The sequence below is a fragment of the Oryzias latipes genome, chromosome 7 (genome assembly GCF_053564925.1).
Source record: "Oryzias latipes strain Hd-rR chromosome 7, Olatipes_Hd-rR_3.1".
In the NCBI taxonomy this organism is placed as follows: domain Eukaryota; kingdom Metazoa; phylum Chordata; class Actinopteri; order Beloniformes; family Adrianichthyidae; genus Oryzias; species Oryzias latipes.
The window spans coordinates 35,764,935-35,791,081 of record NC_136243.1 but is presented as its reverse complement, the minus strand read 5'-3'; the positions used below and the strand labels follow the sequence as shown (position 1 = coordinate 35,791,081).

General features: G+C 45.8%; 1 protein-coding gene across 5 annotated transcripts; it reads right to left on the bottom strand.

The window, feature by feature from the left end:
- Window positions 1-44: 44 nt before the first annotated feature.
- On the bottom strand, window positions 45-25,225 carry atp13a2 (ATPase cation transporting 13A2). Of its 5 annotated transcripts, XM_078949701.1 has the most exons (30): window positions 25,071-25,207; window positions 14,552-14,677; window positions 13,516-13,589; window positions 13,133-13,300; window positions 12,915-12,973; window positions 12,772-12,838; window positions 12,615-12,694; window positions 12,387-12,464; window positions 12,245-12,314; window positions 12,039-12,173; window positions 11,889-11,955; window positions 10,054-10,185; window positions 8,490-8,651; window positions 7,500-7,610; window positions 7,380-7,426; window positions 7,114-7,302; window positions 6,826-7,032; window positions 6,632-6,742; window positions 5,612-5,762; window positions 5,432-5,543; window positions 5,238-5,362; window positions 4,964-5,145; window positions 4,269-4,361; window positions 4,115-4,194; window positions 3,881-4,033; window positions 3,701-3,797; window positions 2,483-2,706; window positions 2,258-2,409; window positions 1,754-1,926; window positions 45-314 (listed from the first exon to the last, which is right to left on the bottom strand). In XM_078949701.1, the coding sequence occupies exons 3-30, from the start codon at window positions 13,516-13,518 to the stop codon at window positions 147-149; spliced, it is 3,396 nt and encodes a 1,131-aa protein (XP_078805827.1). In that variant the 5' UTR covers window positions 13,519-13,589; window positions 14,552-14,677; window positions 25,071-25,207; the 3' UTR covers window positions 45-146. The 5 variants fall into 5 exon arrangements, with proteins under 5 accessions (XP_078805827.1, XP_011474955.1, XP_078805828.1 ...); XM_011476653.4 differs by lacking the exon at window positions 14,552-14,677 and having other exon boundaries at window positions 25,071-25,225; XM_078949702.1 differs by lacking the exons at window positions 14,552-14,677; window positions 25,071-25,207 and adding an exon at window positions 15,422-15,522.
- Window positions 25,226-26,147: the final 922 nt, after the last annotated feature.

Genomic DNA, 26,147 nt, shown 5'->3' with positions numbered 1-26,147 from the left:
AAAGAGGAACCACAGCTAACAAACCATGACACTCACGCCTGCAGTTTGTGTATAAATAGTTTATTGCAAATTAAGAACTTCATTTTTGAAGGGGGGGGGGCAGGAACCCCAGAAGGAAAGTGGTCCCATGTGGGGTAAGGCAAACGCTAGCTGCAGGAGATGGCTGTGTGGTCCGTGGGGCCCAGCGTCTGATTGAGGGGGGGCCAGAACGAGGGGTCGGACAGAAGGACCTTCAGGCGTTTGTACTGTTTCTTGGACTGACGAGTTCCACAAAGAGAACGGAGGCAGTTCAAGACACCCAGGTCCACCAGCATCTGCAGAGACATCAGGACAAGGTTTTCCTGTGCCGGGGATCCAGATCCTCATGAGGGTCCCGATCCCCCAGCAAGGGTCCAGATCCTCATGAGGGTCCCGATCCCCCAGCAAGGGTCCAGATCCTCATGAGGGTCCCGATCCCCCAGCAAGGGTCCAGATCCTCATGAGGGTCCCGATCCCCCAGCAAGGATCCAGATCCCTTTGAAGGTCCCTGTTTGAAAGAGGCTTAAGGGAGCAGAAGACCCTCCAAACATGAGCACAGCAGGTGGAGAATACTAACGTCATCTCAGACCCTGAAGTTCACCATTCAAATATTTTATCTTTTAACTCTTAACCTATCTTGTTTAGCATTTTTTTTACGGTAAAAACAAACTAAATCTTTACAGAAAAATGTAAAAATGCTGGAAATTCTTGTTGCTCGATTATTATTTTTATGCCCATTTTCCAAAATATATTTAAAACCAGATTTTCCACAATAAAAGTTGACATTTTTGTATGACAGAGGATTGTTTAAAATCAATGCACAAAAATAGGAATTTTACATTTAAAGATTTATTTTTTGACCAGGGAGATTGATAAATGAGGTTTGGTTGCTCTCCTAAATGCTGCCCTACGTTTGGTAGAAGACTGAAGATTTGGAAGTTTATTGATTTTTGTAAAAGGGTTAGGGTATTGTTTGGTAACAATAAGAATGGTGCAGCAGCAACTTGGAGGTGAACAAAGCACAAAGCTACCCGGCTATGGTTAGGGCCCCACACACAGCCGAAGGCTGCACACCTGCTGGACCTGCACACCTGCTGGACCTGCCCACCTGCTGGACCTGCACACCTGCTGGACCTGCACACCTGCTGGACCTGCACACCTGCTGGACTTGCCCACTTGCTGGACCTGCACACCTGCTGGACTTGCCCACCTGCTGGACCTGCCCACCTGCTGGACCTGCCCACCTGCTGGACCTGCCCACCTGCTGGACCTGCACACCAGCTGGACCTGCCCACCTGCTGGACCTGCCCACCTGCTGGACCTGCACACCTGGAAGCAGCAGGTCTGTCTGAACCTCTACTGACAGAGGCTTTTATCAGCCCTCTGCTGATGAAGCAGCTGGTGTGCCAGGTCATCTCAATCAAGGGGCCCTCTGCCTGCCACATTTACTTTACATGTATAGTAAAGATATTAAAGTAAAAAGTACTTTAAATGTAGAAATGTCCAAAGATCATCCAGTCTGTAATTATTTTATGGTTAGATTTGATGCAGCGCATTTGAAGGATTTGAATTTTACGTTCAGACGGTTGAAGACCAGTTTTTCCCTGAAGAACTTTGGCTGCTTTTGTTTAGTTGAAACTTTTGTTTCTAAAATATTTGCTTCAAAGGCAGAGACCACATTTCTCAGCACTAAACTGCTGTTCCTGGTCTGAAGTCACACCTCCAGCTGGCTCACCTCTGCAACGAAGCACACCAGGAAGTTGAGCGCCGCCACGGCGACGAGCAGCATCTTGAAGTTCATGTCGGTGATGTCATACAGCTGGAGCAGCCCGGCAAAAACGGGTCCGGGCTCCAGCGCCAGCCACAGCATCACGGCGAAGTGGATCAACAACACCAGGAGGAAGATCTCTGAAGAGGAGCGGCAGGAGAGGCTCAGACCTTCACGTCCAATCACGGAGCTCCATTTGAAACAAGTCTAGCTTTGCTGGAATCTGATTGGTCCGTTTATAACTTGAATAACTTGAACTACAGAAAAAGTACGATGATAAAAAATGAGGATTATCAGGAATCAGATCCAGAACGGTTCTTCTGACCAACAGAATGACTGAGGAACAGCTGTTTGTTTCTCTACAGAAGTCTGTGGGATTTTGGCTTCCTGGAGCCACTTCCTGTTTGGAACGCCAGAGGGGAGGGGCTACCCCCCCCTTCCTTCCCAATGGGATCCCCCGTGAGGACTCACTGTTATGGTAGAGGGGTTTCTTGTGAGGATACGCCTTGGTGACCACCACAGCCATCATGACGTACTGGAAACCCGACAGAACAAACACGCCGGTGTTCTCCATGTTGGGCAGGTTGGCCGTCCCGAACACGGTCGAGTTGAGGGGGACGTACCTGCGGGGGAAACATTTCCGTGAGGAGAAACGGAAGCTTGGCCTCCTGAGAGCGAAGGAACGCCTGAACCCACCAGTCCTGAGAGGTGGTGATGAAGAACGCCGCCAGCTGCCCCAGAGCGAGCATGCAGACGTGCATGAAGAGGCTGCCGAAGACGGGCAGGGCCAGCAGGCTGGCGGGAGGCCTGGAGGGGTGCAGCTCCTCGCTCGGGCCCCCCCTGCCCATCACGATGGCCAGCAGGGTCACCAAGAACAGGTCACAAAACAAGAACTGCAGATCCCCCACGTTGGTCTTCACCTGGACAGACAGCAGGAGCTTTTATGCTCCGAGTCCAACTTCTGGATTCAACGGAGGAAAACTGCTGGAAACCCTGAAGAACTCAGACCCAAACCCGTTACTGCCTTCAAAGGTTTGACACAACTAAAGGAAGAACACGTCATCAAAAAGACTTGGATGAAAAGATTCAAGAGAAACAGAGAGAGAAGATTATGAAGCTTTTATGTTTCTGTCCACATTTGTCAGTTAAACTGAGAAAACAAATCCATTCATCTACACTCTGAAGGTTCTGCAGCGGCTCCAAACATAAAAAAATGTTTTTATCATCTGAGGAACGTGGCAAAATGAAAAGGTTTACTGTCTTGATCTGACCTGGAAACAGTGATCCAGGCTTTTATTTCTTCTGGTTTAGATTACTGCAACTCTCTTTTTACCTGTTTTAACAAACGTTCCCTAAACCGTCTTCAGCTCGTCCAAAGCTCTGCAGCGATGGTTTTAACAGGAACCAGTGAACGCATCACTGCTCTGTTGTCTGCTTTACATCGGTTATCTGTCAAATTTGGAATTGATTTTAAAGTTCTACTTTAATTTTTAGAACCTTGCACGGTCAACCTCCGACGTACATATCTGACCTTTAACCCCGCCCTCTTCGGCCCGATCCTGGAGTTCTTCCACCAAAAATCTTTCAGGCGTTCCAAAAGCCCGCCGTCATTTCACGCCGTTGCTCCTCGTCTTTAGAACTCCCTCCATGGTCGTTGTGTCAGATCGACTGTTTTAGATCTCAGGTCAAGACGTTTTTTATTCAGGAGAGCTTTTGATTTATTCTTTGCTTTACTACGATTTACTGAGTTTTGTTTTATTATTATTATTGTATTTTATTACTTCTCTGTGTTTTAATTAGATTTTTTGCTCCTTTTGTAAAACACTTTGGGATTATTTCTGGGAAAAGTGCTCCATAGATAAAGATATTCTATTCTATTCTATCACGTGAAAGAACTTCCAGGCTGCTTCTCACCGTGTTCAGGAGGAGGACGGAGCAGAACTGGATCAGGCTGTACAGCGCCATGTATCGGAACAGACTGAAGGAGGTCACCAGGGAGCAGCGGCCCTCCCTGCAGAGAACCCAACGTTTGCGTTTGCTCGGACACAAACGGGACAGAGTCTGAAGACCTTCAAACCTCCGGGACGTCCTGACCTGATCAGCAGAGGGACGCAGCTGATGTTCTCGGTCTTGGAGGTGAAGGGCGACGCGACGGAGGCCTCGGCCTCGGACAGGGACACCCCGACGTCTGCAGCTCTCAGAGCTCCGCAGTCGTTGGCTCCGTCTCCACACATGCCCACGCGATAGCTGCAGAGGGGAAGGAGGCAAGCGCCACCTCAGTGCTCCGATCGGCAGAGGGCAGGGATCATGAAGATGATTGGAACTTACTTCAGCTTCTGCAGCTCCGTCACCAGCTGCGTTTTCTGGTCAGGAGCCATGCGTGCGAAAACGGTGGCTTGCATCAAAACCTGCGACATTTCAACCGGTTTATTTCCAGCAGCGTCTTTCCTGGACCTGAACTATGGTCGACGGTTTCTCTCACCTTTGGAAGGTAGTCTGGGAAGTAATCGCAGAGGGCAGCAAAGGATTTGCCGCTGATGGCGAAGTGATGGGCGGAGCCTCCCTGATAAAGATGCTGGAAAGGGAAAAACAACAACAAACGGCAACGTGATGAGCGCGGAAACGGATGTCATTCACGGAGCTAACAAACGCGGATCCGTTAACGGGAAGAGTTTATCCTGAAGGCGGAATCAAACCGCCACAGGAAACTGGGTTCTCCAGAACAGGACGACTTTGTTCAAAAGACAGATTATTTAATCCCAATCTAGTTTCCATGAAGATTCCTGTGTTTTGATCTAAATCCCACTAAATGTTTGGGACAAAGGAAGCCCACCCCCGTTTGCCCTGTCCTTGAGGCACAAACGCAGCTCGCACAACTTCTGATTGGAGAAACTCAGAGGAGCTGTTGTCACGGCAACACAAGTGGCTGACGCTGATGCGTTCAGGGACACGTGGAAATTGCTTCTGCTGAACAGCTTTGACTGTGACTGACTCCGAGTGAAAGCGCCTGGTAGCGTGAGCGTGCACGTGAGCGTGCACATGATGGAACTGGAGGATCAGATCAGGTCCAGTCTGGTTTTTAACGCTGCAGATGTGAGAACATTTGAGACTCACACAGCTGTAATCCAGCAGACAGCAAGCGCTGCAGCACACAGGAACCTGAAACGTCCCACCAACCTGACTCAGGCCGTCTGGGGGGTTTGCAGCGGCGGCGGCGCCTCCCTGCTCTTCCAGACTGAACCTCAGGGTGGGGGCAGACTGGGTGCTGTGGGGGTTGGCGGTGACAAAAACCACCTTCTCATCAGCCCCCACCATCCCGCAGCTTCTGGCTACGTTGACGGCGGTTAAGATGTTGTCTCCTACACGGAGCAGGACAACAGACGGCGTCATTTAGAAATGATCCTTTTTATTCAGAAGAAAAGAAAATCCTCAAAATGAATCAGGATCCCACCGGTGACCATAACGCTGCGAATGTGCGCCAGGCTCAGGGTGTTGATGACCTTTGGGCTCTCGGCCTTCACCAGGTTCTTCATCATCATCAACCCCAAGAACTGCATGTCTCGTTCCACTTCCGCCCTGCAACACCAAACCCAGCCGCTTCAGCAGGAACCAGAGTCCGCTCCCACAAAGAGGAAAGGTTCTCACCGTTCCACGCTCTGCACGTCAGAGGAGGCGCGTACGGCTTTGCAGGCCAGAGCCAGAACCCGGAGTCCTTCGCTGGAGAAGCCGTGGAGTCTGCCGGCAAACTGTGCAGGAACTGCAAACACGCAGAGTCACGGCGGGCGGCAGCAGAACCGTAACAAACAGGAGGATTGGTGACGGAACCTGTTTCGGGTCGACACAGGCTGGCCACCATCTCCGGAGAGCCCTTCATGAAAGCCAGAGCGGGGCGCCCCCCGCGGCCCACCGTCACCACGCTCATCCTCTGCAGGGCCGAGGAGAACGGGAACCTCCGGACGATGGCCGCCGGCTCGCTCTGAGGGACGAGAACCAAAGCTTAAATCTTTTGCGCTCTGGCGCCTCCTGACTGTCAGTGAAGGAAATGCGTCAACACGGCAAAGACGGAATCTTTAGAAAAAAATGTTTTCAAAAAGGCAGATATCTTTTCTCTTATTTTTAAATATATCTGCCAATGGGGTAACATTTGTTTGCTCATCAATCTCTACATATTGGCTATAGGAGCCTGTTGTTACAGTGAAGGCCGTGTCAAACAGGCGCTACACACATGTAGTGCATGTGTCAGGGATGTAAACTGGTCATACATGGATTTACGTGGAAAAGTGAGAAAAGTTGTGGTCTTTACATGAAATGTTCACAGATGTATCAGGAATAAACCACGTTAAAACCACAGAATAAGAGCGAATAAAACACGCAAAGAACACGTAAACCAATGTAGAACATGAACCGCGTGTAATCATTGTGCTGTTTATATGTAATTCATTAGTGATTTGTGCGTCAGTTACGTCATTTTATCGTGATGTGTGCACCGTAGACGTGATATAAATGTTCTACATCGGCGGTTCATGCAGGAAAAGTCTGTTAGACAAACATGGAACGGTCATGGAAAGACACACATTTGTGTGTGCATCTCAAAAATTACGCACAATCGCATACGATTAATATAATAATTGTGTATAAACGATGTAAAAATCGCATAAACTGTGTAATTAAGAATTTTGAACAGTTCAAAACTGAATTCATGTAGAGACCCATCGGCAGAAACCCTCCATGGACATCTGTGCACATCGAGGAACGACAAAGAAACATGTATGGATGACGTTTATCACGCATGAAAGACCGACATTTCATACGCAGATGAAAGTGAGCAGCGCTGCGGACACTCACAGCCCCCCAGGCCTGAGGCCGCTGAGGTGGAGGTCTCATCACCGCCAGAACTCTGCAGCCTCCAAATTCTGCGTTGAGCGCGTCAGCCGCCGCCTCCGGCTCCTGCAGAGTCTGCCCAGCAGATGACAGCACAGATGACAAACAAGAGACTCCAAGTGCAGCAGATTAAGAGTCGGACAGAATAGTCCTGGTACCCAGCCGACAGACTCCACCATCTTCAGCTCCAGGGGGTCCCCGATGGCCTGACCATCCAGCAGGGTCACCGTGTGGCAGCAGGCCAGGCCGGACTGCAGGGGCCCCGGAGCCAGGAGTCTGGGGTCTGGAACCAGGTCTGAGAACCCGGCAGGCCCGGCCTCCATCACCCCCCACACGTCCAGACCTTCTTCTGTCAGGGTTCCTGTCTGGAGAACAAACACGCTGTAAATGCGCCGCCTGCAGCCCGGTGCATAGAGACGGCCCCCCGCTCCAGGCCCCGCCCTCACCTTGTCGAAGCAGAAGAGCGAGACCTTCCCGCAGACGTTGATCCGGGGCGGACTGATGCAGAAGATGCCGCGGTTCTTCAGCCTGCTCTGGGCGTAGATGGTTCCCGTGGTGATGGCGGCGGGCAGAGCGGGGGGGACTGCGATGGTCACGACGTCCAGACTTCTAATGATCAGCTGCAGCCAGGTGACCTGCAACCCAAGCAGCAGCAGCAGCACTGCAGTGGTCTGCTCAGCACCGACAGGCCGCCCAGGCCCACAGAACTTACCCTGGTTCTGCAGAGGACCACAAAGATGTAAATGGTTCCGATGGAGGCTGAAGCAGAAAGAACCGGGTCAGAGAAACCTCAGAACTTCTCTGGAAACGAATTTCCTGAAGAGAATCTCACCAATGAAACCGAGAATGAGCAGGAACTTGGCAGAATCTCGATAGAAGCGGAAGTCGATTGGCTGAGGGTACAGGATGGAGCTGACCAGGTGACCTTTGGCGGTGAAAAACCCTGCAGGGGAGACGATAGATCACTTCCGCTTAGGTCTGAGATCTGAAAGTCAGGCCTGAGGAAAAGGTTCAACCGGGTTTTCCTGTGAAGTGAAGGACATGTGGCCGACAGAACCGGGTTCAGAGATGAAACCCACTGAAGGATTCTTCTCTCCGGTGTTTCTTGTATGTTTTTAAGCAGAAAAATGATCATTTTGTTCATGAAACCTTCAGGTTTCTTCACTTTTGTTCACTGGTGGTGAGTTTTAATAAACATCTAAAGTTTGACAGGTTTGTGATGGGACAGCTAAACAACCTTTGCATTGAATTCTTATTCAAAACATTTTTGTAGAGCATGTCTCAGCTGTGCCAAACACAGTGCTCAGGGAAATCTTAGACCAAAACGGGGGGAGTTTCCAACTCCCCAACATCCATCCAAGTTTTACACATGGACTTTATAGAATTAAACAAAAGTGAAGAAATTCTGTCTGGTCATAACAGATTCTCTAAATGGATTGATTTGTTCCCAACAAAACATCCTGATGCAATAACAGCAGCTAAAGCTTAATGCAAAGATAAAATACCTCGGTATGGTATACCTGAATAAATCTATAGTGACAACGGGTCTCATTTTGTTAATCAAATCATAAAAAAGGATAGGAACTATGTTTCACATTGACTTAAAGAATCACTGTGCCAACCACCCTCAGAGTGCTGGGTTGGTAGAAAGAATGAATGGAACAATTAAGAATAAGCTGAAGAAATGCATTGATGAAACTGGAAGGTGCCTAGATTTACTGTACATAAACATTAGCAGGACAACAGGCCTAACACCTCATGAGACCCTTTTTGGAAGACCTTATAGGTTACCACAAAAACGACACCCTCTGCTCCCACTGACCAGTGTTTGTAACCACGGCAACAGCTCCGCTGCCCCCTGGCCCCCCTCCTTTGGCCTGGATGAGCTGGGTACCGCAGAAGAGGGTGTGTCTGCGGTCGCCGTCGGCGCTGTAGGTCACGTCTCCTGATGGCAGGGGCGTTTTCAGCACCGGGACACTTTCACCTGAGCACAGGAGAGACGGCGGCAGAGTTACTGATGACTCAGCAGAACAAGCGCGGCTAGAACAGAGGCCTTCATCGTCTCAGATGACGGGTTTGTTCTGAGGTCTGGGTCGAGCTCAAAGCTTCTTATCAATACAGGAAATAAAAATCCGTTAAACAAATGAATTTACTATAGAAAAGGAAATGATTCATCAAATCCATTCACTGCTTATTTTCTTTAAATATGTCATTTTAGGGACAAAATCTGTTTTTTAAAAACAAAGTAAAAAGTTGAGTCATTCAGATGAATCGTGGTCGTCTCCTGAGGATCCGACAGCTTCAGGAGATTCTTTATTGTGTTTTTCTTTCTCTGTCATTTTCAAACCCGGAATGATTGCCTTTAGTTTTTCATAGTAAATTCTATTCAATGTTTTCATTTATTTGACGAAGTTCTTTTTTAAATTGCATTAAACGGCGGCCGGCGTTCCCTCCTTCATGGTGGGATGTGCTCCATAAGGAATCTGCACCAGGTAAGGTCCGCTTCCAGATGTTGTGGTGCGGTTAAACTCCTCACTGCACAGTTTATCCACTTTTCTCAGACAGACGTGAACATTTTCACACTTTTCTCTCCTAAACTCTCAAAGTTCAAACCTTCATAGAACAATGTTATCAAATGAAAACAAAGATGTGATCGCCATCAAAGATTTATGTAAACGCCACAAACTGAACCCATTCTGGACAGGAGACTGATGGACAAGTCAACAGCCAATCAGGACGCAGAAACAGTTCAATGTGCAGAGCGGCGAGACCATGAGAGATGAACCGCTCTGAAAGAACGGAAACTGGACCCTAACTTCAATCATTACCAGCATTAAAATAATCTATTTTCAAGGGTTGTTTTTAGGATTTGTGTTTTTGTTTGTTTATAAACACGATCAAAGTGGAGACTTTAAGGAAAAATAGATGAAAGATTTTTAATTTAAAAACAAATTCCTCATTTTTGCTTTGCTTTCATTTTTAATCCTTTTGTTTGGCATTTTTTCACATTATGAGGTTTGGAGCAGTTTTTGTTGTAAACGTTCTATAGAGTTAGAAGATTTAATTTAATAGATGGATAATAAAGTACACCGTGACCCCCGGAGAACCCAATGCTGGGCTTTTAACCTTTATTTGACTTTTTTCTGTTTGCCATTAAAAGAAGCCAAAATAAATAAACACAGTTTTTAAAAAGCAGCAGTCAAAAAATAAAATAGATAAAATAAATCAATAAAACGAAGAACAGTGGCCAAATGATGAGCTATCCAACTTTAAATGACTTTAAAGTTTGTCTTAAGCAAACAAATGCCAAATACACCGATAATGAATGGCGTTCTGCTGAAATGTGAACGCAGTGGAAGTGGGAGAAACAAAGCCTGCAGGCCGACCTGTGAGCATGCTCTCGTTGACCAGACATTCCCCGACCAGCAGGGCGGCGTCGCAGGGCATCAGCAGGCCTTCCTGAGGGATGACGAGGCAGTCTCCAGGGACCAGCTCCTCCGAACTCACGCTTTCCTCCACTAAGAAGAACAACCACAAGCATCCAGGTCAGCGGCTTTTTCCTTTTTCTCGTCCTGAACGAACAGATAAGAGCTGCAGGCCTCTTGTTCAGCAGGTTTGATGCAGAAAAATGATTTCCCCAACCTTATTACAACACTGGATTGGAAGAATTCTGCAACTTTTCAAATAATTAGTGAAAACTAAAAAGTGCCAGAATTCATCAAAGAACCTGTTATTGCAGATCGTTTGGTTAATTAAGAGAAATTCATATGTAGGGGGGAAAGTATGACCATATTTAAAGCCTGTTCCAGATCCAAACGATCTCAAAAAAGTTCCTGTAACATCAACGCCACCCGACAGCAGGAAGGTTCAGGGTCTGCAACCTGGACCTCCAGACTGAGCCACATTCTGTCCCTCCATCGTGGATCTTTGGCTCAGAGGACAAATGCCAACACCTTGAATAAATAATACGTTTGTTGTGTTTAGATTTGAAAACGGAGGTGATCTTACAGTCAGTAAAAGTGACTGTCGTTGTTTTTACCACATAAACTGAATCAAGGGACATTGGGAGCTTTACCGCTCCTCTGAAACGCACACGTCAGATAAAAAACGCTAAATGATGGCGAGAGGTTTGATCGGTGACAGAGTGGCTTATTATTACACAAAGTTTGAACTTTTTTGTCTAGTTTCTGTTCAGAGACAAAGTCTTTTATAAACTTCCTTAAATCAAATAGCAATAAAACTGAACTTCTCATCGTAGGAACAAACACCACCCAAGATAAACTCCCTAACTTCTCTATTTGCTTCGACGACTGCTCCATCCTTCCCTCCCCACAGGTTAGAGTCCGGGTGTCGTCCTTACAGCCCTCTCTCCTTTACTGCCCACATCAATCAAATCATCCGGATCGCTTGTTTCCACCTTCCAAACATCCGCCGTCTCTGTCCCTCTCTCACTGCACAGCCGTTCTGGTCCACAGTCTCACCCCGTCCCGTCTGGACGACTGCAGCTCCCTTTTACCTGGACTCCCAGAACTCAGAACAAGACCCCCCCACACACACACACCCACTGTGCACATCGCACCCGTTCTGCTACCAGCGCCTCTTCAGATGAACTACAAAAGCCCTCCATATCTGTCTGACCTTATCCGTGTAGCCACTCCCACCCGCTCCCTTAGGTCTGCCTCCTCCTCGCTTGTTACACCCAACGCTCAGCTAATCTCCATGGGGGGCAGAGCATTCAGCCGCTCTGCTCCCCAGCCTTGGAACTCACTTCCCTTGGATTTACGGATCATGGACTGCCTCAGTCTTCGGACTAGCATTTCCACCCTAATTCATTAAATAATGTTTCATTCTTGTTACTGAATTTTATAATTGTTTTGTATCTGTAAGGCGACCTTGGGTGCCCAGATAGGCGCCGTATAAATACAATTTTATATTGTTATTTTTATTTTGAAAGGAACTTGTGTGCTGCTGTCAGAAGTCAACAGAAATATGACACTTTTATAATTCCATTATTGCAAAAGTTCATCAGCTAAATGTTATAAAATGGCTGAATGGCCCCAAAAATATAAATCAAGAAAGTTCTTCTAAACAGCGAGGACCTCTTTGGGGCTCCTGCTGGTCGGACCCTCATCTGGTTCCCACTAGTCCTGTTTCAGAAATCAGTCATCTGTATTTATAGCTGTTCAGTTGAAAAAGCTTAATAGGAACCTGGGTCACATACCTCCAGAGCCTCTGCGGATTGTGACTTTGGTCACCAGCCGGGCCATGTTTCGTAGAGTGATGCTTTGCTGTGGAGTTTGGTCCAAGTTAGCTTTAGATCAGATGATAAATGCTGAACTAAAACACAGAATGAGTCTTTATTCAGACTTACCCTTCGAGTTTCATAAAGTGAGACGCCGATGGAGACGATGGAGATTAAAAGTATACAAAGGGCATAATAATAATATTCATCGATCATCCAGAGGCTGATGCTGAACACTTGGAACACATAGAACGGGTTGAGAACCTGAAAAAAGGAAAAAGTTTGAGATTCCAAACTGTGTTGTGGATGAAAAGACTGAGAAGAATCCAACCGACTTCCTCGAGCAGCAGCTTCATGTAGGACTTCACAGGTACGTCGATCAGGTTGCTCCCAAACATGCTTCTCCTGAAAGCAAACATGAGCTGAAACGCTGCTGGCACGCCAAAAAGAAAAGGTCTTTGCTCAAACGTGCCCCACCTGGAGCTCTGCTCCAGAGGATCCAGCCCCCTCTGGAGGCGGTGCAGGTCTCTGTAGGTCCAGTCCTCATTGAGGACACTGCAGGCAGAAATGACAGGGAAGGTCCAGACGTGTCACACGGATCCAATTCCATATTTGTTCTGCCGTTTAGCAGGAGGCTTTGAGACCGTTTAGACAGAGCAAACGCAGACAGACGTCTGAAATCTCAGCGGTCCTGATGTTCAGTACCTAACACGGCAGAAGGCGCCTTTCCTGTCCAGCCAGATGTAACGCAGCCCCTCGAACACGTAGAACCGGAGCAGCGTTTTCTGCAACACAGGTGAAGCCACGTCAGGTGGAGAAAGAGCCGTGTCCGTCCGTCAGACGCCGCCGCCGCCATCCTCACCTCGTCTTTGTACAGCTGGACTGTGTCTCTGCATTCAGACTCGTCCAGTTTCCCCAACAAATCCAAGCTGCTTCGACAGAGCAGAGTTCACGCTCGGGTTTTCAGGACTCGCTCAGAAAGCTAGATGGAAAGGCGAAGCTCACCTGCCCTCCTCCACCTCTTCGGTGAGCACCTCCACCACGTGCTGCTGCCCACAGCTGTCCTGAAAGAAGACATCCAAAAGGTGAGAAAGACGGTCAGAAGATCACGCAGATGAAGAGGAAGCCTGTCGGAACCAGGAATTTACTGACTGAACTTCACTAGAACCTCTGAGCTTCTTCATGAAGGACAGTCCTGAGGGGAACCTGAATGGGTTTCTCACTCTGATCAGTAGAACATCTGCTGAAGCCACAGGGCAGGAGCTGCAGCGGGCCAGGACGGCGAGCCGCGGACGCCAGTGGAACACCAGCAGGAGCAGACCCAAAGACAGCAGGGCGGCCAGGCGACACAACCACACCCGCCATTTCACCCACTTATACCCCTGAACCTCCTGGTGGAGCAGAAACAGGAACGTTGGACAGAAGTTCATCAGGACGGAGGAGAACTGATTAGACTGAAGTTTAGGAGGTGATGGGAGTCATGGAGCTTCCAAGAGATCCACTCTGCTCATGGAGGACTTCTATGACAGCAACAGCTCCACCCCCTCCTCTGCTATACCTGACCGCTGTGCCCCAGTGGAGATGAGGGAGAAGGGGGGACGTTTACCATGTGGGAGTCCGGACTCAGCTGCGGGCGCCGTGGGCTCGGCGAGGAGAGCCCGCCGTGCGGCTCCACGCAACCTGCAGAGCGGGAAAGACTCCTTAAGGCTCCTCAGTGGAACATGTTTACGAGCTGCAACACACCTTCAGAGTCAATATTAACAAAGGACACCTGGCAGAGATCGGTTCCCCGTTCTTAGGCCCCTCCCACACAAACGAACAGAGGAGACAATCGCTCCTCCGTGTCGTGATTGGAATGGAGACGTGTGTCAGACATGCAGAAGATCGGAGCGTTCCTGAGAGGAGGGGGAAGGATTCTCTGGCTGATTTCAAACTGCTTAAGAGGCTTATAAAGGAATTCGATCCTGAGACGACGCAGCATCTGCGGCGCGTCACCGACGGCGCGTCACCTGTATCAGTCCATTTGACAAACGGACACACTGGAAGAAGCTCAAAGAATTAAAGGTCAGAAGGTTCTGCTGAATCCAGAACGAGTTCTCCATTTTTGAAGAGGACTCCATGAACCCAGAGCTCTGGGTTCAGGACTCAAAGAACAAGGTCTCTAATACAAGCGGCTGAAATGAGAGGAGCCAGTTAAGGTGGCTCGTGCATCTAGTCCGGATGCCTCCTGGACGCCTCCCTGGAGGGGTGTTCCGGGCATGTCCCACTGGGCGGAGGCCCCGGGGAAGACCCAGGACACGCTGGAGAGACTACGTCTGGCCTGGGAACGCCTCGGGGTCCCCCCAGAGGAGCTGGAGGAAGTGGCCGGGGAGAGGGAAAGTCTGGGCATTTCTGCTTAGACAGCTGCCCCCACGACCCGGTCCCAGATAAGCGAAGGAAGATGGATGGATGGATGGATGGATGGATGGACTCCATGAGACCTTCAGTCTGCATGGAGGGGTGAGCAGGACCACACGCTGCATCCTGCGATCACACAGGTCTGATGATGAAGAAGCTCCATGCAGGACCGCATCACTCTCAAAGCATGGACGTTCCATCAACACAGTGACGACCCACGGACACGCCGCCCTGCTCTCACTGACCTCTGAGGACGAGCGACGCATCACGATCAGAGACCCAGGTGAAGGAACACCTGCAGGAACACCTGTAATGCTCTGCTGATGCGGCAGGAACCACCGGTCACCACTAGAGGCTACGACGGAGGAATTCTAGCAAAGACATGAGACACTGAGGAGAAACATCAGAGCTGAGAAGGTCCAGCAGGACGCAGAGGTCACCATCACTGCAGTCCTGGAAGCTGTAATGAGCCCAGAACATGACACCAAAACGGAGAACAGGTTGTTCTGCAGGAACGCAGAGTTCACAGAGATCCTCAGACTGTCAAGTTCTCCCTACTATGGAGGAAGATCATGAGCAGAAGGAGGTTCTGTCATGTGAGAAAGCAGATGTCAGTTCTGGTTCCACCATTCTGTTCCTAATGGAACCTTCAGGTTCTCCATCACTGCACAAGAGAGCAGAAATTCCAGCTTTAGAGATATCACTTAGACTCTTAACGTTTACAGGTTTCCTTTTTAGATAAATACTTTCAACCGCATCAGTGATAATCAATAAGACAAACAAATGGTTAATCTTTTATGAGTTGATCGCTTTCATCCTGACAGGAAGGAACAGATCTCTACAGGTGAGAATACAGCATCCAGAAAACACAAAGATACAATTTCACCTTCCACCACAGCGCGCGTGGGGGATGCCCGTGAGCGCACGCGGCATTGAAGCGTTTAAGCTCCGAGGTCAAGGTTACCTGAAAAATCATGAACTTCCCACGAACGGAAATGTTGGTTTGTCGAGGCTTCCTTAGAGGCGGGCGCGCGCAGGAAAGAAGGAAACTGAAAACCGAACACGTCCACACTTCCGCTTTCAGGTACGAACAGAACCGTTCCCGCGAGCCTTACCGCAATGCAGAGACCGAAAATCTGAGCGACACGGCGCTGTCGGTCCACGCGCCCAGGTGAGGTTCCGGCACACCTGGCGGCGGCGGCGCGCGCGCCTCAGAGATTCCGGTCTATCCGGCTCCTGCAGCCAACCCGAACCTCCGCGGCCCTTTGGGGGGGTTAAACACGGGGAGGAGCGGACACCTGGATGCACCGACAGACCCTCTGACCACAGCTGGAACCACGTCCACCTCCAACCATCCAGGAGGATCACGTCTGCGCGGATCAGGGTGGAGTAACTCCATCCGACCCACGTGATCCCTCGGATCTAACCAGGCCAGTTCAACCAACAGCCCCAGATTGGATTTCTGCAGTTTTCCAGTCAGCACTGATTCTCACGTTCACCTTACAGTCGGGTGATCACGTGACAGATTCATGTCAACACACAGGAATTCCAGTCAGCTGGAAGCATCTCAAAAAAACCCAGTTCCACATTCTGACTCACGTCAGCACATCTATGCAGGGTTCCTTCGGTCACCGGGGGAGTCCAGACTTTCAGTTTCATCTTCAAACTTCCTGCTCCCCAAAAAGAGGAAATGCTGAGTCAGCACAGAGAGGAGGAGATGGAGAAGTCTGAGCTGGTGGTGCAGAGGACAGAGAGCAAACGTCCATGCAGCCATCAGCATCATTAGACGGTTCTGAGAGGGTTCTGCAAATGTTAGGGCCTCCATTAGGGTCCACAGGCTGCTGGGCTGCATCTCTGTGAAAACTCTGGCCCTTTTTTGAGAAAGGAGTCATCACTTAAAAACCAAACCACCAGAACCCGGACCAGCAAAAATGGAACCAACAGAACCCGCTGGGTTGCATTCCAAAGCAGCTTCTGTGCGGAAAACGACTAAACATTTTTACTCCATAGATTAGAGCAGGACATAGGGATCAGAGGATCTGCTCTCCAGTGGTTTAAATCCTATCTGTCCGATAGGTATCAGTTCGTTAATGTAAATGGCCATTCCTCTCAGTGCACTCCAGTTAACTATGGAGTCCCACAGGGCTCAGTCTTAGGACCCATCCTGTTTATGCTTTATATGCTACCCCGAAACATAATCAGGAAACACAGCATTAATTTTCATTGTTATGCCGACGATACGCAGTTGTATTTATCCATGAAGCCTGACCAGAATGACCAGATAGAGAAACTGAACGCCTGCATCAGTGACATCAAGACCTGGATGACAATTAATGACCTCCTCTTGAACCCAGAAAAAACTGAGGTCATTATACTAGGTCCTAAAAACCTCAGAGATGCTCTGTCTGCTCAGATAGTCTCCCTGGATGGTGTAAGTATAGCCCCCAATTCCACAGTTAGAAACCTTGGGGTTTTATTTGACCAGGATTTATCATTTAAGGCTCACATATCTCAGGCGTGCAGAACTGCCTTTTTTCACCTGCGGAATATTGCTAAGATCAGAAATCTACTTTCTAAGATTGATGCTGAAAAACTCATCCATGCATTTGTTACGTCAAGGCTGGATTACTGTAACTCCTTGTTAGCAGCGTGTCCTAAGAGTTCCTTAAGAAGTCTCCAGCTTGTTCAGAACGCAGCAGCTAGATTGTTAGCAGGAACCAGCAGAAGAGATCACATCACTGCTGTGTTAGTTTCGCTCCATTGGATCCCAGTTGATTCTAGAATCAAGTTCAAGATCCTCCTGTTAACCTAGAAGGCCTTACATGGAATGGCCCCGTCCTATATTAAGGACCTCATAGTCCCTTACCATCCAATCAGAACACTTCGCTCGCAAAATGCAGGACTGCTTGTGGTTCCTAGAATTAGTCAAAGTACGGTTGGAGGTAGAGCGTTTAGCCACCAAGCCCCTGTCTTATGGAATAAACTCCCAGCTCATGGAAGAGAGGCCGACTCAGTTTCTACATTCAAAGCTAGACTGAAAACATTCCTCTTTGGACAGGCTTATTGTCAGACTAGTTAGTATTCAGAGATTATTTAACTTAATGTTAATTTGTTTAAATTAAACTTAATAATAACTATTTATTTTAAAAGGCTGCTAGAAGTTGAAGCTGGGGTAACTATGGTGCACTGGGGTTCTGTCCTCTTTCCTTTTTTTTACTTCTACTCTTCCTCTCCTCTATTCTTGATCATTATTCATCATTTAGTTCTCCATGCCTCTGTTTGGTGCAGTGATTCATGTATTGTCCCTCTTTCCCTCTTTCCCCTCCTGGGGAGTGGGAGTGCTTCCAGACTCCAGTTGTTTCATCCGTGCTCCAGTTCCTGACCGAGTACCTCGTCTCTGCTCCTGCTCCTACACCTGGCTGTGGTTCCTGTCTCCGGCTCGACTCGCGCCCCGACTGTCCCCACAACCACGGCTGGATGAAGCTCGTCTGCTGGACTTTTATATATGTAGTTGTAGATTTAGATAAGTTAATTCTTCTCTAAGAGTTCTGGTAAATCGCCTGTCCATCCTGGGGGAGGATCCCTCCTTCATCACCCCTGAGGTTTCTTTGTTTTTTCCGGAATCCGTTTTTTTAGGAGTTTTTCCTTACAGAGAAGGGGGGTCTAAGGGCAGGGATGACCAGTTTAGTTTAGTCAGTTTGTTAGTTCATTTTAGTATTTTCCTATTGAATTCTATGTATTCATGATCCTTTTGATTCTATGTTTAACTTTTTCAATTACCGATACGAAGCCCATCGAGGCGACTGTTGTTGTGAATTTGGGCTACAAATAAAATTGAATTGAATTGAATTAAACAGAATTCAAGTTCAACTCTTCAGGGCTGAAACTGCAGCTGGATTTTTAGATTCTGTTTTCAAGGGAAAGTTCTGAATCGGATGATGGATTCAGGCCAAAGCTGAGGTCCAAAGAGAACCAACTGTGGAAATTCTGCCGGTTAGAGAAAACAGTTTTTTTAAACCATGAATAAGAAAACAGTTTTCTCCAGAGAGTAAACGTTCTGCATTAAATTGTGAAAGCTGCTTCTATTGGCCGAATCCTCCAATGTGTCGGCGTTTCGCTGAATGTCATCTGAGTCCTGAGAGAAAACTACAACCTGCAGACAGAATTAGGGTTTCTTACCTTTCATCAAGCTGCCTGTTGATCTCTGACAGCTTTCATCAACTCCACCACTGGAGCTAAGCTCCACCCGTCTGAGAGCAGCAGGACGGGAGCTTCGTCACATTTATAGGAAGCGTTTTTCTTGCGGTCACGCTTTCTGGTGACTTCGCTGTTTTTGATGACGCTGTCAGAACTGCAGAATGTGGGTTCTTTCCATTGAAACCCTGAGCTGCAATCTTGTTTTTGATAAATGTTTCTATTCTGGTCTGACAAGCTCCTGTCAATCAAAGCTTCCTGTTTCAGATTGCATCAGACTCTTTTCTGATCTTGTTCCCATGTTCCAAACATTAGAATGAGGAGACTGTAATGGTTCATCAACGTCACTTTTCTCTCTTGAAAGTGTTTAGTTCTGATCTTTTGTGAACTTTAGCAGAATCTGGCTTCTACCAGCGTGGATGCTGGAAAACTCCTGCTGAGACTCTGACTCTGTTTGACTCCAACAGCAGCGGGAAGTTTGGAGCAGACAGGAGAGGATCTTGGGAAATCCGTTCAGCTGAAGGGAAGGTGTGTGTGTGAGTTTTGTGTTGCTCTGTGTGTGGAGGGAGATGCCAGGTCCTGGTGTTTTTTGCTGACTGATGCATTTATCTTGTTAACCTGAAATGAGTTTTCTGTCATTCTTTTTTTGGTTAAGAATAAATATAAGTACTTAGTTTGCCAAGGAGGTTTTATTCTTACAGAGTCTACAGAACCGCCATTGCAGCAAAAAAAGATGAGCAACCGCAAAAGAAGAAAAATAAACGCAAATAAAGAAACGCCACAAATAACCGCCATCACAGAAAAAAAATGGTGCAAACAGAAACAAGTGATGTAAACAAAAATAAAAACGATGCAAACAAAAAAAAAGCGATGCAAACAAAAAAAACAAGTGATGTAAACAAAAATAAGAGCGATGCAAACAAAACAAAAAAAAATGATGCAAACAAAAAAAGCCACAACGGAAGTGAAACGGGGATTGTTTTTCCCGTGACACCTCTCTGTCTGCCAGCAGCTAACAGCCCACGGGCCGGCGGAGCTCGATCCGCTCACTTGTCACGCCGAATTCCCACCCTAACCCCTAATCACTAAAAACTATACGATGTAGTGCCCTGAAACGGCGGATATGATGCAATTGATTTCACAAATTTAAAGTTTGTCTCAGAATTCCTTCCCTACTCACCATCTACTGCGTTCTCCATGTTCTATTTCTGTCTGAATCTATAATTCCAAAATCCAGAGCCCTAGAAATTTACCAGAAGTCTCTGTGAAAAACCAGTGTGCATCAATGCTGACTAGATTAGCAAATACAGACCACAATGCACTGCGTCGGAACAATGTTTGTCAAAAACATGTATTTTTTAACTAAATCAACGTTTTTATCTTCAGAAGACGTGGACTCAAAATGGCAAACAAACTGTAGAGTGCACTAAGTAGTGAGTAGGGAAGGAATTCAGACACAACCTTTAACTTTGTGAAATCAATGATGTCATATTTAAAAAAATAAAATAAAACAGTAGTGAGCACTGTGTCTGAAATGCTTTTAAAATTCAAGACACCACATAGTCCCACTGTCTAGTTTTTTAGTAGTTAGAGGTTTGGGTGGGAATTCAGACAGACTAAATCTAATTGATATGAGCGTTTTGTGACGATTATTTATGAGTCTCACTGTCTTATGAAGATAAAAACATTGATGGTTTATTTAAATAACATATTTAAATACTTTTCTTGGCAAAAAGTGTTCAGACGCAATGCATTGTGGTCTATATATTCGCCGATTCAGTGAGCATTGATGCACAATGGTTTTTGGTGGAGACGTCTGGGAAATTTCCAGAGCTCTGGATTTTGGAATTGTAGATTCAGACAGAACTAGAACATGGAGAACGCGCTGTAGAGTGAGTAGGGAAGGAATTCAGACACAACCTGTTATCCACTGCAGGAGGAGAAGGCTGCCTGCTCAGGCGTTCTCTGCTCACCGCTTGTCCAAAAATGTGTTCCTGAGCTTTCAGCTGCTGTTTTTAGCCTAAACGCTACATGGAGCGCTCTGTGTTTATGTCATGTACAATGCATGGAAGACACAGGTGGTGTTGAGAGATCAGGTTCATTTATTATGAAGAGTTCTACAAAAACAATCACGTCTCCATTGAGGGTTCATGTGATCATTCAAAGATTCTACCGGTACCGGCCGCTTTAGTCCCACTCCTGTGTGACTAAGGCGGCTTCCACTGTGTTTCTGTGTCTCTGTGACCCACTTTGAAGGCTCACTGTCCCTTACTAACCCGAAAGGGGAGAAGAAAAACAAAAATAAAAACAGAGGACCTCTTTTTAATACTATATTATTGTTGCTATGAAAATAAGAAAAATGTCAGTTCCATACATTTTGAAAGATATTCACAGATTTGCACTTCCAGCCTCAATAACTGATGAACGTTCAAATGTCACAGCAAGTATTTCAGTCATTTTGTATTAAAAAACGGAGTGAACTACAAATTTCCAAAGAAAAAATATCTTTTTTTTGCCTTTTATTGAGAATTGATGTCTTTCATCTGTAAATGCAGACATGGCAGCGAGACGGCTGACCGTCAACAAAGTGCAATCAATCAATAATCTCTCAGAAACGAATGTCTACATTTATATCAGCTGGTAATGAAGACGTCTCAGCATATTTATGCTACAATCAATATTTGTGAGAAAATCCATCTTTATTTTATTCACATTTTAATAGAGACATGACTCATAATAAAGGTGCTCAATAGCTCCGAAGATACTCATGAAACTTTCACCAAACTTTCTGTACTGACTACAGTAATAGTGACCTTACTGTCCTACTACAATAAAAATCGTCAGAAAATTATTGTGTATTTCTAAGAATTTTTTAAATATAAATATGGATCATATTTGGTCAAAAATGCTCAACAGCTCTGAAGCTATTGTCACCAAACTTTGTATACTGACTAATCACGACCCTTTTGTCCAACTGGAAAGTTTGGTGACAGTAGCTTCAGAGCTATTAATATATGAATACATTTCTCACAAAGTATTTATTGTAGCATGAACACCATGACGAGTCTTCATAACCAGCTCATATAAATGTAGACATTTATTAATTTTTATTGACTTTTACAAAATGGTCTTTTCACGAAGCGTGCACTTTGTTGACGGTCCGTGTCTCCATTTACAGATGGAAGACAACACTTCTAGATAAAAGGCACAAAAAAACTATCTTTTTTCTTTTGAAATGCATTTGTAGTTCTCTCATTTGGATAATACAAAATACGGGTTCAGGCTAAAAATATTAGCTGAAAGCTCCTCCCACATGCGGCTGCTGCATCAAGCTCAGGAACACATTTTGGACAGGCAGAGAGCAGAGAATGCCCGAGCAGGTAGCCTTCTCCTCCTGCAGTGAATCTCTGTCTGCCGGCCTACGGGCTGTTAGCTGTTGGCAGACTGAGAGGCATCACCGGCAAATCAATCCCCAATTCACTTCAGTTGAGGCTAATCTTGTTTGCAACCTTTCTTTTTTTATTTGCATTTCCTTTTCTTTGTTTTCAGTTGCTATTCTTTTTTTGCTGCAATGGCGGTTCTCTGCCACCGTATTGCCTATCGATACAAACTATAGACTTGCTTCTGCTTTTAGTCGCCTGTTTCTGCGTCTGCAGCGACCAGTCAAGCCTTAAAGTCGCTATACCGTCTGATAAAAGACCCATTCATAGTCTGATAGAATGATTTAACTGTGACTAACGCTTAACCCTCCTATTATCCTTGGGGCCAATTTGACCCCATTCAATGTTTATCATTCAAAAAAATCCAATGTAGGCTTGTGAGTTGATCAAATCCAAGTCTTTCCAACTACACATGCCTCCCCTCTAAAATGATCATCTCAAGTACCATATTTTCAATTGGTGGTTACATGAAGAGCTCGAACAAAGACTTTGTCTTCAACATGGCTGGTCATATCACCAAAACCAATAGGCTTCATAGTCTTGTGGTCATTAATATTGTCAGTAAATGTGACAAGATTTGTATGAAAACTTTTTAAGTTACATGAATTCTGATTTAAATGTTTGGCCTGATGGTGGCGCTAGAGAACAGGTCAACTCACTAATAGGTTTCATTATCAAGGGGTTATTTCTGTATTCAACAAATAAACAATGTGCCTGACACAAAATTCTGGTTAATAATTTTGTGTAAATCATTTTCTGGAGGCGGGCTGCACGGTGGCGCAGTGGTTAGCGCTCTTGCTTCACAGCCAGTTCAAGTCCCGGCAGGGGACCCTGAACCAGAACCCCAGTGGGGGGGCCTTTCTGTGGGGAGTTTGCGTGTTCTCCCCCATGCATGCGTGGGTTTTCTCCGGAGACTCCGGCTTCCTCCCACCGTCCAAAAAGAGGCTTCATAGGTTGATTGGTTACTCTAAATTGCCCATAGGTGTGAATGTGAGAGTGCATGTGTGTGATTGAGGCCCTGCGACAGACTCGCGACCTTTCCAGGGTGTCCCCTTTGCCCACAAGTGCCCAGGCTAGGCTCCAGCAGCCCCATGACCCCGAAAGGTGACAAACAGATTAGAAGATGAAAGAATGAATTTCTGGAGGCAAATATCCCTGGGGTCACATTGACCCCAAAGGTAAAACGTTCTGTAAAAAGGGCCGAAACAGAAGGAGGTTAAGAGGAGGGAATTGTTTCCAGGAATAAAACTAAACAGCTGAGGGTTGTTTCCTGGTATCAATAACTGTGTTTTTATAAATCATCATCCTCTGAAGGATCATCTAAACCTGAATAAAGGCGTCTCAGTGTTATTGTTTTCTCACTGGAACCCGACTGACATGTCATCAATAAGAAAAATACAAGAAGATTGTTTTCACAAACCAGAATCTTCGTCCTTTAATCAAAGTGTAACTCCTGTAAAAAGTCTATAAGTGTTTCCTACTGACTTTACTGTTGGTTTCCTGTCAGATCCATTTGAATGTGATCCTTAGATTTGACCTTAACCGACGAATCAGAAGCTAAAGAAGCAAAACAAACCCCAAAGGTGTTTGCCCAGGGGGGTATTCCAGGAAGCATGTTTAAACTCCCCTGACTTTAACCCTGAACTCTGGCTGAAATCCGCCTGAACTTGCTTACTCTGGGTATGTCGGTTCCAAAAGACCGGATATGAGTTGGCGTAATTACGCTCGACTTGGTAACCCTGGGTTAATGCACGTGCACAGCAGGTACATAAAGACATTCTCAATGGATCACAGATTTCTGGAGTCACCATGGAAACACGTGGAGAAAAAAAGAGAGCGCTAAACTTCAGTGAGGCGGAGTCTGAGATTTTAATGACGGCGTATGAAGATTATACATCCATCAAAAAAGTAACACGGCTGCATCATCAGCAAAAGAAAGAGTTTCTGCTTGGAGAAAAAGAACAAAGTAAACACACGAGTTTCTGATCTTATTTCTATTTTCATTGTGATATCTATATCTCTTTATCTATATCTATCTATATTTATATATATAAATTATCCAACTTAAATGAATTACTTCAATTGGTAACAAGTAATTGAGTTAAATTTTTTTCAACTTAATTTCTAACATCTATCCAACTCAATATTTTTTTACAACTCAAATTTACATATTTATCTAACTAAATGTCATTTTACTCGAATTCAATTAAATGTTTTTTCATCTTCATTTATTGTTATTTTTGAACTCTCATATGTCTAAATTTGAGCCTGCAGATATTCTCATTTTTATAACAATAAAATAATTGATATTAAATGAGTACACTACATGAAACACGACGTCTTTTCCAATATCTCGGACCTTAACATTGTTCTTCCAGGCACTAGTGATGCTAAATATCCTCATCATCCTCTTCCTCCCTCTCACTCATGGTGCAGAAAGAATTAAACAGAACAGGACAAATAACTAGACAAAACACAGTAAAACAGCTACAACTGTTTTTGGAACTGAAAGCTGAGGTTATCCGCTTCCTTCGCCTCAAACCTACATAACCTGCTTTCTGGAATACCCCCCAGGCGGACTTCAGCCAGAGTTCAGGGTTAAAGTCAGGGTGGTTTAACATCCTTTCTGGAATTACGCCCCTGAAGGTGAAGATGTGACCATGAAAGAATGTCGATGGATTTATGTATTCAATAAAAATGATCTCCAGTTACCCTAATAAAAAAAAGAGTCCATATGAATCATAAAGGTTATTTTAACACAAAGCATGTAGATTTAATGATCATTATTTTACTTTAGACCTTGAGTTTCATCATCAGGAGAATTCTGACTGTTTTTTCTGTAAACAGTTTTATTGTTTATTTTTCGGAGGAAAAACTGAAAAAGCGGCGATAAAACGTTTCGTTTCTGAAGTTAAACTCAAACAAACCTGATAAACTCAGATTTATTTTCCTAAATCACTCCAGAAGTGAAAATCCTTTTCCTGACTTTTTTTTATCTGATAACTTAATTTGTTATCTGTCACCTTCGCGCAGACTCAGTCAGACTAGACCGCTAAAGCTAACGGTTAGCTAAATCTTGGCGGATTTGTGGCGTAAAAATGTTTTTAAAGGCCGTAAGTACCGAACGTACCGATAATGTCCATCCTCCGGTCACGGTCTCCGCATCCTGCCGGTCGGTGACAGTCCCTCTTTAACGTAAAAACAGTTACGCTTTCCTCAAACAGGCAGCTGCTGCGGCTTCCCTCCCTACGGCAACTCGCGCGGACCAAAAGGATCGCTCGCGCGACTGAGGAACACGCCGGCCCGTGACGTCACATTGACAACGCATAAACAAGGAGAAAAAACTGTTGCTGACGCTCATCTAGATACATTTGAGATGTAAGATTTCATGAACTTATTTAAACTTATTTTAAAAAAACACTTTTTAATCGGTTCTGTGAACCCAGGAGAAGAAAAGTATGAAGGGATTTCAGTTGTTTGTTTTTTTTAAGCAATTTTACTGAATGAATGAATAGATGAACGAATGAATGAATGAATATTTATAAAGCACTTTACAAAACCTTTAGGGTACCAAAGTGCTTTATAGTAAAAGACAGACAGACAGACAGAAGAAAGTTTAAAACTAGGCAAATTAAGAACAGCATTAAAAACATTACATAAAATTATGAAAAGCAATTAGCTACAAAATACATTAAAAAAATCAATAATAATGAAAATAATGGAATTAAATAAAACGCCACTAACTGCTGAGCTCTAGAAACTATTCTAAAAGGTAAGTTTTTAAGTGATATTTGAAACTGTTGAGGTTAGATTTCTTATTGTTATTCTATAACTGAGGACTGGCAATGGGAAAAAAACAGAGTCTTGCATCATCATTAAAGCAAAGCGAAGTAAAAATTCTAAGTGTGCAAAAACAGTGATGATAAACAATAGTGAACAATGAGGATGAGCAAAGGTGCTGTTTGTTGTTCCAGACTCCTGTCAGCTGTTAAGGAGTTCCTGAGTCTGGGGGTCCTGTATTTCACACTGCTGTACCTCCGTCCCAAGAGGAGGAGGGTGAACAGACCTGGTTGCGGGTGGGTGGGGTCCTTGATGATGGAGGCAGCTCTCCTGCAGACCCTGCGTTTGTAGATGCTCTGCAACGAGGGAAAAGGAGTCCTGGACGCGGTCTTCACTGCTCTCTGCAGGCGTTTGCGGTCCATGGCGG

Coding starts and splice junctions, on each gene's coding strand:
- atp13a2 (XM_011476653.4), bottom strand. Junction 12,315..12,386: donor CCTCTGGAGCAGAGCTCCAG/GTGGGGCACGTT, acceptor GTTTGCTTTCAG/GAGAAGCATGTTTGGGAGCA. Junction 7,611..8,489: donor TGCCGTGGTTACAAACACTG/GTCAGTGGGAGC, acceptor TCTCCCCTGCAG/GGTTTTTCACCGCCAAAGGT.